Source organism: Triticum dicoccoides, chromosome 3B (genome assembly GCF_002162155.2).
Source record: "Triticum dicoccoides isolate Atlit2015 ecotype Zavitan chromosome 3B, WEW_v2.0, whole genome shotgun sequence".
Taxonomy (NCBI): Eukaryota; Viridiplantae; Streptophyta; class Magnoliopsida; order Poales; family Poaceae; genus Triticum; species Triticum dicoccoides.
Window position 1 is genome coordinate 87,910,588 of NC_041385.1, and position 12,657 is coordinate 87,923,244.

General features: G+C 43.7%; 1 protein-coding gene across 2 annotated transcripts; it reads left to right on the top strand.

Annotated features, from left to right (window-relative positions):
- Positions 1 to 3,178: 3,178 nt before the first annotated feature.
- Positions 3,179 to 5,441, top strand: LOC119274929 (protein LATERAL ORGAN BOUNDARIES-like). 2 transcript variants are annotated; one of them, XM_037555691.1, is made up of 3 exons: positions 3,179 to 3,633; positions 4,204 to 5,007; positions 5,105 to 5,441. In XM_037555691.1, the coding sequence occupies exon 2, from the start codon at positions 4,214 to 4,216 to the stop codon at positions 4,985 to 4,987; it is 774 nt and encodes a 257-aa protein (XP_037411588.1). In that variant the 5' UTR covers positions 3,179 to 3,633; positions 4,204 to 4,213; the 3' UTR covers positions 4,988 to 5,007; positions 5,105 to 5,441. The 2 variants fall into 2 exon arrangements, with proteins under 2 accessions (XP_037411588.1, XP_037411589.1); XM_037555692.1 differs by having other exon boundaries at positions 3,179 to 5,007.
- Positions 5,442 to 12,657: the final 7,216 nt, after the last annotated feature.

The window sequence follows — 12,657 nt, forward strand, 5'->3', positions numbered from 1 at the left end:
TTACGGGATGTTGAGATGGTTTGCTTGTCATGATGCTAAATTGCTAATTACGTAGAGTACGTATAAACTTCAGGCACGTACCTCTATAAATGACAAAATCGTCTAAGCAGCCGATGCTGTTAGCATGTCATGCAACAGTACGTGCGGTGGCCATCATCGAGGGCCACATGTGCTTTGGATTATTTTATCAACAACGACGTGTTCTCGCCGTCGACGTACCTGGAAAATAAAAGAAATCAGCAGTTAAATAATCTGCTGGGAGCTGCCAGCGGTAGCTTGCGCGGAGCCGTGAGCACAAGTCTAACCTCAGCTCCTCTTAAGTTATTTTTATCTACACTAATTTTAGGAGCAAATATTATCTTTGGAAGTCTTTATGAGTTGATCTTGTTGCTTTTTTTACATGAAATCTTTATTCCAGGTTACTCTTCTACAATAATTTGGGGGGAGGAGTGGGGGTGGGGGGTTGAGAAGTCCAACTTTCTCTAAGTTTTACCAAGTTCGTAGAGAAAAATGTCAGTATCTACAATACCTAATCAATATCATTGGACTATTCATAAAATATTTGTTTATATTTTATTTATTTGATATTATAGATGTTGATATACATTGGACCAAATAATTTCTTTTTGCCTTTGCCTTTGAAAAAGGTAGTACCTTGTATTTTGGAACGGAAGTTAATTATCTTTTGGATTAATGAGATGCAACATATTGTACATTAATCTCAAGTATAGTTATTTCCTACTCCCTTCGATCCAAAATAAATGTCGTGGTTTTAGTTCAATAGTATGTTCTTTTTCTAGCAGCTCTATGTATATGTCAAAGGAAGTACTATATGCAAGGCAAATAGTTCCGCAGTGGTGAGGATGGTCTTGGCACTCAACTTCTCCCGCATCTTCTTGCCCTACACGCCTAAACCAAAGGCGATCATGATGGCCTGCGGGGAGACTCCTAGAATGGTATCACACACTTCACTTAAGCGCTGAAAATACCGACGTAGGTCTCTCCCGAACGCTGGATCATGGCGAGGAGATCACTGAAGTGCAGAATATACACTGAGGCTTGCAAGTGACCTGGAAGTTGCGACAAACTGGTCGCACAACTCCTTCCATGAGCCGATAGATAACCGAGGCAGGTTCATGAGCCAAGACTAGGCTGGTTCCTTCAAGACCAGCGGGAGCCAGATTACTGTTACCTTCTACGTTCCACCCATGGCATGCACAATCGTGGTGTAGAGTTGAAGATGTCAAAGTGTATATGTGGATTGCCTAGTTATTTACATCCGTTCAGACTTTTGATTGGATTGGCCAGTGCATGAAGCTTATCATGGTATCAAAGCCTAAGATCTTGAGTTCAAGTCTTAACTTTCACAATTCACCTGTGTTTTGGAGCGGACACACGCACACAATGTCCACACGCGTCCGCAGATGTATAGAGGGTCAAATTAGCCTAGTCCAATTGTAGATGCTCTAGTGCCTAGCACTTCTTTTTTCTTTCTTACCTCCCCCAATAAGACCTGCTTCCTTGTTGGTGATGGCCACACCACTGGGTGATCTCACTGTTTCAAGTTATGTTTCTCTTTTTTTTTTGGTTTATTTTGTTTTGCCCATTGTCTGCTGTATGTAAGCACTTTGTATTGGCCATGGATTAATTAATTTAAATCTGGACATTACATGTGGTAAGAAAAAAAAAGAATCAAATAAAGCCTTATAATGAGTGAGTTCATTTTCTTTTGTGATCATATAATATACTTCCTCCATCCAAAAATAAGTGTCATTGATTTAGTACTTTATACTAACTTTGTACTGAATCATCGAAACTTATTATTGAACGGAGGGAGTATACCAATGAAATCTGTTATGACAACTACTCCCTCCATTGTAAATGTAAGTCTTTTTAGATATTTTAATATGAACTACATACAGACGTATTTTAAAGTGTAGATTCACTCATTTTGTTCCGTATATATGTAGTCCATATTCAAATATCTAAAAAGACTTATATTTAGGAACGAAGGGAGTATCTTATTACACACTGTAGACTGATGTAGCTCGGCTCCAAATTCAATCATTAACCGAGAACATCCCTAGGGGTAGCTAGCTAGCTAGACCTGATTAGTAAGAACATCACTTAATTCCTTAGGCATAACTGGAACACGATGCATGCCAATGACCTAACTTGTATCTGATGGGTTCCTCACTAATGATTGCCAATTATACCGCCGTGCTTTTGATTATGAGATGGAAGCAATTAACAAATGATTAATTGGTTAACAGCAGCAATCACACACCCCGCCTGTGCTAGCTACTGATCGCCACGGGTGTGAGCGTCTACATATCGTCGGCTTCTTTATGATTGTGCAGCTTGCTTAGGCAAAGCGTTGGATTAGGAATAATTAAGCTCACTTATGCATGAGAGTGCATGATTACTCTAAACCGGAAGCACTGATGATTAATTGCTTTTTTTTAAGCATAGCTTGAGAGATTAAGATGTACTGTCGACAATAGTAATTGAGTGTATTTTCTTAGCCTTGGATGTTTTTATAACTAGCAATCGACATATTTATGTTTTCCCATTAGTTTTATTAATTATACCTGTCATTAATTACAAAGCAATATGCATAGTACATATTACTCAGCATGTGCTTTGTCCTTTGCATGATGATATAGGCCGGTAGCGATCGAGTACATGCATATAAGTTGCTTTTCAAGGAAAAAGAATATATTTTTTCTTGGGTTAATGTACACACATACATACTATTCTTTTTTTTTTGAAATTGTGTATTACTATTCTGCAGCAAGGGCACGTTGGCTAATTATTTTGCTTTATACTCCCTCTGTCCCAAAATAAGTGTCTCAAACTTAGTACAATTTTATATTAAAGTTAGTACAAAGTTGAGACACTTATTTTAGAACGGAGGGAGTATTTATCAGGTCCGTACATGTGTGTATACATATATACAAGTATGTACATAAGCAAACATACAAACTCTTGAGCTAGTACGTACCCAGCAGCAACTATTTGCGAACGGTGATGAGATGAGGAGGCACTGTTGTAGATATTCTTACGAGTAGTGGCAATGTCGCCCTCACACTTTTGCTTGTACTGCCAATTAATCTCAGTTTGTCCTTATTTATCTGTTTACCCTCTCTCTCCTCCCTCCCTCCCCTCCGTCCCCCACCCTTTTGCAACGCCTCCACATTATTCTTTCAACTATCTGGCTCCCTCACTCAATACTGGCTTGCTTTTCTATTTTCTTGTCTACACACCTCAACTTTCCCTTGCTGCAGTTGTTGTAGGAGGAGAAGCTGTTCTCTATATCTCCCCCCTCTCTCCCACAGATCACTGCTGCCAGAGAGACAGTAGTCAGGCTGTCCTGCCTGATCATGTGCTAGCTCCTCCTCCTACAATTCTTTGATTCACTGCCAAGGAGACAAGAACTAGTCCTCGTGTTTGTTTGCCTGTTTTTCCATTCAAAATTTCTCTCCTCCCTTTGCCATGCTGTGAAGCTTGTGAATCTTGGAAGAGACGGGCTGCAACGAGGGGAGAGAAAATTTCTCCCAATTTTTTTCTTTGCCCACCTTCGTCAGGATCATCAGATCTATATCCTCCTCTCCGCTAGTTGACCCCGAAGAGGTAAGGATGAGCAGGGTCTTTTGCTAGCTCGCTAGCTAGATGCGCCTCAGAGAAATTTGAGAAGAAAGGAAAATTTTGCAGCCTGTCCTTCTCTTGCTACTATTATATTGTTCATGCTTCTTGAGATTTGAGCAAACATCATGCTATTTTTACTTGGAAATCTGTGCTTCTTGTGCCATATCATCATACATGCACGCATATGCTTTCATACAGCTAGTGGATCAGGCTCTACATGCATTTGTTTTCGTTGATTTTTTTAGCAGCCATATGTCAAATCATCCCACTGCTATGAATGAATCTACAGTTTTTCTGTGTGCCTCCTTGTTGTGAAGTTGAAAGAAGAAAGAAAAGATACAACTATTTTCCCCATTTCTTTTGCGTCGAGCTCGCAAAGATCAGATCAGAACACCTTAAGCTCCCAAACCCTAATCTCCTTCTACCTTCCCAGAACGATCCTCGCTCCAAGAAAACCCTAACCCTAGAACTAGCTAGCATCGGAAGAAACGAATATTTTTCTGGGAAAAATGACTAACCATTTGACAGCTCTCTTAAATTGGCGTATATACACAGGTCGCTGGCAATGGCATCCCCGTCGAGCACCGGCAACTCCGCCGTCTCCGTGGTGGTCGCAGCACCGACGACACCGGGGGCCGGGGCGCCGTGCGCTGCGTGCAAGTTCCTGCGGCGCAAGTGCCTCCCTGGTTGCGTGTTCGCGCCCTACTTCCCGCCGGAGGAGCCGCAGAAGTTCGCCAACGTGCACAAGGTGTTCGGCGCCAGCAACGTGACCAAGCTGCTCAACGAGCTGCCGCCGCACCAGCGGGAAGACGCCGTTAGCTCGCTGGCCTACGAGGCGGAGGCGCGGGTCAAGGACCCCGTCTACGGCTGCGTCGGCGCCATCTCCGTGCTCCAGCGCCAGGTCCACCGCCTCCAGAAGGAGCTCGACGCCGCGCACACCGAGCTCCTCCGCTACGCCTGTGGCGAGCTCGGTGGCATCCCCACCGCGCTTCCCGTCGTCACGGCCAGCATCCCCATCGGCAGGCTCTCATCCGCCGCAATGCCGTGCCCCGGGCAGCTCGCCGGCGGCATGTACAGCGGCGGAAGTGGCGGTGGCTTCCGGAGGCTCGGGCTTGTGGACGCGATAGTGCCACAGCCACCTCTTTCCGCCGGTTGCTTCTACAATATGCGGAGCAGCAACAACGCTGGAGGCAGCGTCGCCGCTGAGGTGGCGCCCGTGCAGATCCCTTACGCCTCCATGGCGAATTGGGCTGTGAACGCCATTAGCACCATCACCACCACCTCAGGATCAGAGAGCATTGTGATGGATCACAAGGAAGGAGGCGACAGCAGCATGTGAACTGGCGCGCCCAACCAACAGTGAGTGGCCCGTTTGAGTAAATTGTTGCACTGTAATCATGCATATGTATATATGCAGCTTCATGTGTTATCTGTGCTACAATCTTGCCTTGTGCAGTGCATGTGGATTACCTCTCCTATTCTCTCAAGACCGATGGATGCGGAGAATGATATGCGCTTTGGCCGGCCTTGACGCTCAAGGAAGGAAGCTTCGGGGAGACTGATGGGATCGAGCTAGCTCATTCCCAGGTTAATTAAGCTAAGAAGCAATCTATCTATGAATCTATCTATATATAGCCAACATGAATTATATATGTCAGTGTCTCCCTTTCTGCATGTTGTGCAAGCCATACTTTGGGTCGACTTTGGAGTTCTATATGTAATCGAATCGAGATCTAGCTTGATCTCTCTTCTTTTCATGATTAATCGATCGGTTCCGCAGGATCCATGCATCAGTCAATCAGTCATTAGTACGCATAGCATGCTTGCTCATGAGAAAAGAACCCGCCTTTAGGCGGCCAAATAAACAATGCACTCTCAGCACATAGATTTGTGAAAAGATCATGCTTGCATGCATCAGGGACTGAGGAGTCCTGAGCTAATGTGGGTTAATTGGGGGCTAATTAAAGGCTACATGATCTGCATCTGATATCATATGTCATAGGCACCAGTGGCCTATGCTTGCATATATGCTCCAGATATATCATCTTGAGATGCTTAATAGTAAGGGAGGAAGATTAAAACAGTTTTTTATGGAAGGCATCACATCATTTGTTTTGAAGACATTCTTCTCCTTCCATGTTAGTAAACTGTAAAGGCATGTGAAAAGCAGTATTCTCGGCACTATTCTTATAGGTCCCAGATCTTTTTATGGATCTCACTGTTGTGTGCATTGTACATGTATTTATTCGACCATCTAGAGATTTCTCTTTCGCTGGGATGAACTGGGGTTTTCTTTGGGCATTTGATTTGCTACTTTTCATGCTTACGTGTTGCTCTGAGATCAGGCCTGGATCTTTTGGTGCTGAATTTGTTCATTAATTCACAAGTTTGAATTTTACTATTTGCTTCTTGGTTTTGTGTTGAAATTTGTTCAGTTATTGCTGCTGACCCCCCCTCCCCCACGCCCCCCTATAAAATCTTAATTAACAGGAGATGCTTCTGCTTAATATAAATTTGAAACAAGGTTTTATGTACAAGAAAAACAAACAATATATAGGCTCCTAACTCATAGAAAAATTGAACAAGGTTTATGTTAAAGAACAACAAAGAAAGTGATACATACAAGAAACTAACTGATCACCCCCTTTTACCCTTCGAACCAAATTTTTACGCCCAAAATTTTAGTAATGTATATACAACTGAATTAAGCTAGGTTTCATCGACCGAACGTGTTATCTTATATTTACTTTGAAAGAAAAAATAAATCCTTGTAGATATTCAATATCTATAAAATAAATATCCAAATTCTCCCTCTTTTATATATTTTGAGTCCCTATTTGAAGCATTGGATTTTTAAGTAATACAATAGGACATTTTAGCTCCTATATGTAAATTTCTTTTGTCCTAAACAGAACATTATAGGCTCATATTGGAGTGCAGTATTTTGGAATTTTCATAAAAAATGTATTGAAATTTCGGAACGGCTTTAAGAAATTCCACATCCACATGTATAGATGTGTCCTACATATATGTAAAGTTTCTCAATAAACATTTTCATTTGCGCACTTCAAAAATAAAATAAATGTATGAGTCTATAATAGCAACTAGTACACCCATTATAGATCCACATGTTTGTCTTTCTCGTTTAGCCCACAAATAAACATATTAATTCATGAAAGTTTATACGTAAGTAGAGTATCTACACCTGTGAAAACAAATTCACGATTCTATGTAATCCATATTAAACACTATTTTTCTACGAGTTAAATTATATTAAAAAATAGGAACCTTTGCCTACAAAAAATGGGCATGAGAATAATCAATCCAATATGTTTGGAGGTTAAGACTTAAGAATGATGCTACATTGCGCGGCACCCGTAGTTAGCAATCTTGAAATTCAAATCATTCAGAAAAGAAATGAACGATGCCACATTTTCGCTTTTCCATGAGTACATTAGACTTGGGCAAATTGTTCATTCGGAAAAGAAAAGAACGTGCCATGTTTTCGCTTTTCCGTAAGTACATTAGACTTGAGCAAATTGTAGCAAGAATTTACATATATTCATATGGTACTAAATGCATGTAGAATCCAAAATATTTCTGAAATGAGGTCGTAGCCTATGTTAAACTGAGTTGCATCTCAAAAAGAATGTACTCCCTCTGTAAACAAATATGAGACCGATCACTCTTTTCTTCATAATATGAGAAAAATGGACTTTACTGATTTTTTTTCGCTGGGACACTTTTTTTTGAGTGATGGACTGCACTAGTTTGAACTTCACTTATGCACACGTACACGCGTTAAACATTGACCTTGTGGAAATGAAGTAGTAGTACGGCAATGACTTGTGTCTTCATGCCCGGACTCTCTCCGGTTCACCAATTACTGAGTGCTTAATTCCCAACCTTGAATCATTTTTCTTGACATCTCTCTCGATCACGATGGTTGTTGCTTTCCAAACTGATTAGACGTTCTTACTTGGTGAACCGATGTGACAAATATAACATTAACATATGGAGCTTTGCGCATGAGAAATCTTCTATAAGATCATGATTAGAGGGGCCCATTATAAGGACCGTTCGGGTGAAGGAGAGTGGAAACTTTTATAGATAAAAGTTGCTGTAGCTAATGTGTAGTGTACAAACGCCCTTTAGACATGCATGAGTTGTTTGTAGAATACTAGCTTGTAGGAGTACTACAAAAATATTACTACCCCGTACGAGTTCCCAAAAAAGCCGCAAAAACTTAGCTGTAGAAACTATACGTACAGCACCAGGAGATGAGTTGCATACAGAGAGTTGCATTTCCCTTTGATGAGAAAATTAATCTCGTCCTCACAATCCCACTTCCTTTTACTGCACAGAGGACACCATGCACTAGACCCTTTTCTTGCGAGGCATGATGCATTGATTTCCTTGCATGAATGCACACATTGCACGGACGCACTGTTGGAGATTAGACGTGTCACGCTTCCTCGTACGTATTGGACTATCCTGTTCCTGCACAGCTAGCAGAAGCAAGTACAGGTACAATACTTCGTAGCATGCATGTATAGCTAGCTTCTCCAAGTACGCTCCTGCTAGCTAAAAGGAGACATGTAGGTCACCTAGCGGGGACATCACATGCATGGGTTAACCGCGTCCCTTTTTATTTAAAAACAGTATATACCGCGCGCGTAACTGAAAGGGGGGGAGTACGTACCTTGCTGTGTCGTTCAAACACGGGCGAGACGTAGGGTAGCTGCTGCTGTTGCTGGGACTTGACGTGACGGATCACCCACGACCAACCGAGGAAGGAAGAGCAACGAGCGAGGGAGGGCGCGCAAGCAGCAGGCAGGCTAGACGACACGCACACGCGCTTGTGTTTTCCGCCTGCCCTCGCCATCAATTCAGTGGCTCCCAGCGAGCCACCTCTCCCTCTCTCTCGCGCGCGCCATCCATCGCTTTATCAGGCCATCTCTAACACGCGACCTCATCTTATCCGGATGCATCCGTTTGGAATAAAACAGACGAATAGCGTGGCCCAGCGCACGGTCTTAAACAGACAAATGTCTGAAATTCGTCCGTTTTCGACCCATCCCCGGTCCAAACTTGCGTCCGAGTTTAGGGTGAAACGGACATCGCGCGGACGGGCTCACAGCACGCCCTTGCCCCCCCCCCCCATGTCCCGCGTGTCGGGGACACAAGCAGCAGCGAATCTAGAACGCAATTGTAGGGCAGGCTCAAACAAGCGAGGAGGCACTGAGATGGGCCAAAAAGCAACCAATTTGTTGGGCTGGGCCCTGTATCATGAGCAACAAAGGCCTAATTTATCCAGTTGGAGGGCAAGCTTAAGCCTGTTAAAGCCTGTACTGTAGATTCGCCCCTGGACACAAGTAGTCCTATTCGATTCCAACGCCTCCATCCCCCTCCCCTGCCCCGCCCCGCCGACGGCGCCGCCGCTATTCTTCGGCCGCCTTCTACACGCAGCCCCGACCGTCCATAGCCAACCACATCTCGACATGGCCGCCATCACGCCCGCGCTTTCGTCGTAATTTAGGCCGTCGATCGGAGGAGGTTTGGCCGTCGTCGTCGTAGCCGGCGGCAGAGGGGATACGACCGCAGGCGACGTACCACGGTGGCCACGTCAGCTTCCGATGAGTGCTCCAGAGCGGCCAGTAGCTGGCCGCCAACCACACCTGCATCGAGGTGATCATCGCGGCCACTTTGCCACCACGACCGCAAGGTGTTCGACATTTTGCCCACAAAGGTATGGACAGTGGTGATGAGTTTTTCTTCCACCACTTCATTTGTTCATGGGACGATTTATCGTCGGATGATGAAGATCTTGTGGTGGCTGCATTGGTGGTTCACGACCAAATTCAACGGCAGCTTCCTCGGTACAGGGGGTCAGTCCCTGGCCGTGCTCCCAACCTGAACCGCAACAGGGAGAGAGGCCACGCCCTACTCTATGCCGATTACTTTGCAAACACCCCGCTCTTCAAGCCGGATAAATTCTGTCGCCGTTTTCATATGGCAAGGCATGTGTTCAATCATATCCGAGAGGGTGTGGTTTCTCATGACCCATACTTCGAGTGCAAGACGGATGCCCTTGGCAAGTTTGGATTCTCCTCTTATCAGAAATGCACTGCGGCCATCCGCATGCTTGCATGTGGAATTCCAGGCGGTCTGGTGGATGAGTATGTGCGTATGAGCGAGACAACATGTCTGATGTCAATGTACAAGTTCTGTCAGTCTGTGATCGAGGTGTTTGGCCCTGAGTACTTGAGGCAGCCAACTGCCGCTGATACAGAGAGATTGTTGGCGACCAACGCAGCTAGAGGCTTTCCAGGCATGCTTGGCAGCATAGATTGTATGCACTAGGAGTGGGAGAACTGTCCATTTGCTTGGCAGGGCCAGTACAAGGGGCATGTCAAAGCTTGCACTGTCATATTAGAAGCGGTGGCTTCGCATGATCTTTGGATATGGCATTCTTTCTTCGGCATGGCAAGTTCTCACAATGATATCAACGTGCTGCAGCGTTCTTCAGTCTTCGCAAGGCTTGCAGAAGGCCACTCCCCACCTGTCAACTTTGAGATCAACAGCTACCAGTACAACAAGGGATACAATTTAGTTGATGGTATATATCCTCAGTGGTCAACTTTTGTGAAGACAATCTCGAAGCCCCAAGGTGAGAAGAGAAAGAGATTTGCCCAAATGCAAGAGAGTGCTAGAAAGGATGTGGAACGTGCTTTTGGTGGGCTTCAATCCTGATGGGGTATCGTCCGATACCCTACACTGTTATGGGAAGAAAGGAAGCTTTGGGAGGTGATGACTGCTTGTACGATCATGCACAATCGTCGAGGACGAGCATGATGACAGTATCTTCGACCAAGGATTTGATTTTCAAGGTGACAATGTTGAGCCCCTGCATCAAGAATCGGCCACGTTTGATCAGTTTGTCCAGTTCTATCGTGAGCTGCGTGATTGGCACACTCATTTGAATCTTCAAAATGACTTGGTTGAGCACGTGTGAGATCATATTGGCAACCAATAGACGTATTGGTTCATTTTATGTTCATTCAAGACAATTTTGATTTGGTTGTAAAACTATTTTTATTAGAGACAACTTTGATTGGGTTGTAAAACTATTTTAGTTTTCAAGCAATTAATATTTGGACGTGCAAACTTGTTTTGATATGAAAATATGGGCATTTAGTCCCTGGCGGACGGGATGGGGCAAACGGATGCGGCCGCGCACTGGGCGCAAGGCCACAGCATCCCAGGACAGGTCCGGACACGACCCCATTGCCCTACCCAAACGGACAGAATCCGGACAAAACGGGCGTCCGTTTGGGGTCGCGCGATGGAGTTGGCCTCACCTCTCACTCCAGGCAAAACAAAACATATGTCTTTTAAAAGAAATGAAAAATACAGCCGAAAGGCATCTTATATCTGATATTTATTAATAAGAAAAATAATGGACAACACAACGGAAAGACATCCGGACGCTGACCGGACAAACAAAAATGATTGCATTGCAAACTGTACTAGCCTTCTTTATGTGATTGTGGTTGCCCGATGGAGATTGAGAATTGGACTGAACCGACATTCCAACGGTAAAGGAAAAGGGACACATGTAAGCGGCTTTGTCATACTAGGTTTTAAAGTCCGCAATAATCACTCACCTCTTGAGATGAGATGTAAAAGATGTTGTAGAAGCATTGGTTGGAGGCTTGGAGCATCACTCCACGAAAAACAAGCTTGCATACTAGCAGTCCAGATTATTGGAGAAAGCGGACCGTGCCGCAAAACAACACAAAAGAAGATGTTGAAGTCGTCACATCAATGATCAGACAATTGCTCTTTTTGAAGGATACACCAACTGTCAAGATCTAATGAGAGCCTACAAATCTGGGGACACAAACTCTCACAGGCTCTTCATCGACGCAAATTGAACGTCGTTGAGGTAGAGAAAAACCAAAGAGACCTTATTCCAACATGTCATCGCCTCCACCACCTCATCGATGTCACTAGGAAAACAAAACCTAAACAGAAAAAGGGAACGGACATACGGGTCCCCACTCCTTTTGTCACCGACAAGGGCGCCGAACGGGGAAGATGAGGGGGCCCGATGTGGCGGCCTGGGGAGAAACTTTACGGCGGCTAGGGTTGAGACAGTTGTGGAGGAAAAGGATATGGTACGACGAAACAAAACAAATGCGGATATGTACGAGCGGTGGAAAATCATATGTACATGCAATGCAAGTGAACAGTCTCAGTGTAATCGGTACATATTCTAAGCTCGCCGAGAATGGAGCCTCCTCGGGCATCGAGGTAGTTCTTGCATTCATGGATCCACATATCGGGGTGAGGATTAATCATGGGCTGTGCTTTACGCATATTCATGCCAGAAGGCGTCGCTGATCCCTGGGCAAATCCTATTGTGCTTGAACCACTTTTTTTCTTTTTAGTTTTTTTTATATTTTTAAAATTCATAGACATTTTCTAAAATTGGGGAATATTTTTAAGACTCATGGATTTTTTTCCAAATTCAAAAAAATATACTTAATTCAATACTATTTTTAAATTTGTGAACATTTTTAAAAATTGGGGAACTTCCTTTGACATGTGGAGATATTTAAAAAAAATCATGAATAGTTTCTAAGTTCATGAATATTTTTTGAAATTCGAGGAATGTTTTCTAAAATTCACAATTTTTTAAATTTGCAAACATTTTTATATCCTTGAGCAGTTTTTGAAAATTCATAAAAATATTTAAATTCATGTTTTTATATTTTTACAATGTTTATTAAAATTCATGAATAACTTTTATTTTTCAAGAGTATTCTACTTTTTCCTCCTAATTTTCTGTTCCTCAATGTTTGTTTCCCTTCGCAACCCTAGATGGGACAAGGCCCAACTAGGCCTAATGTGAGCCAAAGCGACCATCCTAGGGCATGCACGTTTGTCCATCCTTCGACGCGCTGTTGGCTAAATACGAGCTCCCATGCATGTGGGTTATTTCAC

Bases quoted from the DNA above. Each gene is read 5' to 3' on its own strand.
- LOC119274929 (XM_037555692.1), top strand. From the start codon at position 4,214: ATGGCATCCCCGTCGAGCACCGGCAACTCCGCCGTCTCCGTGGTGGTC.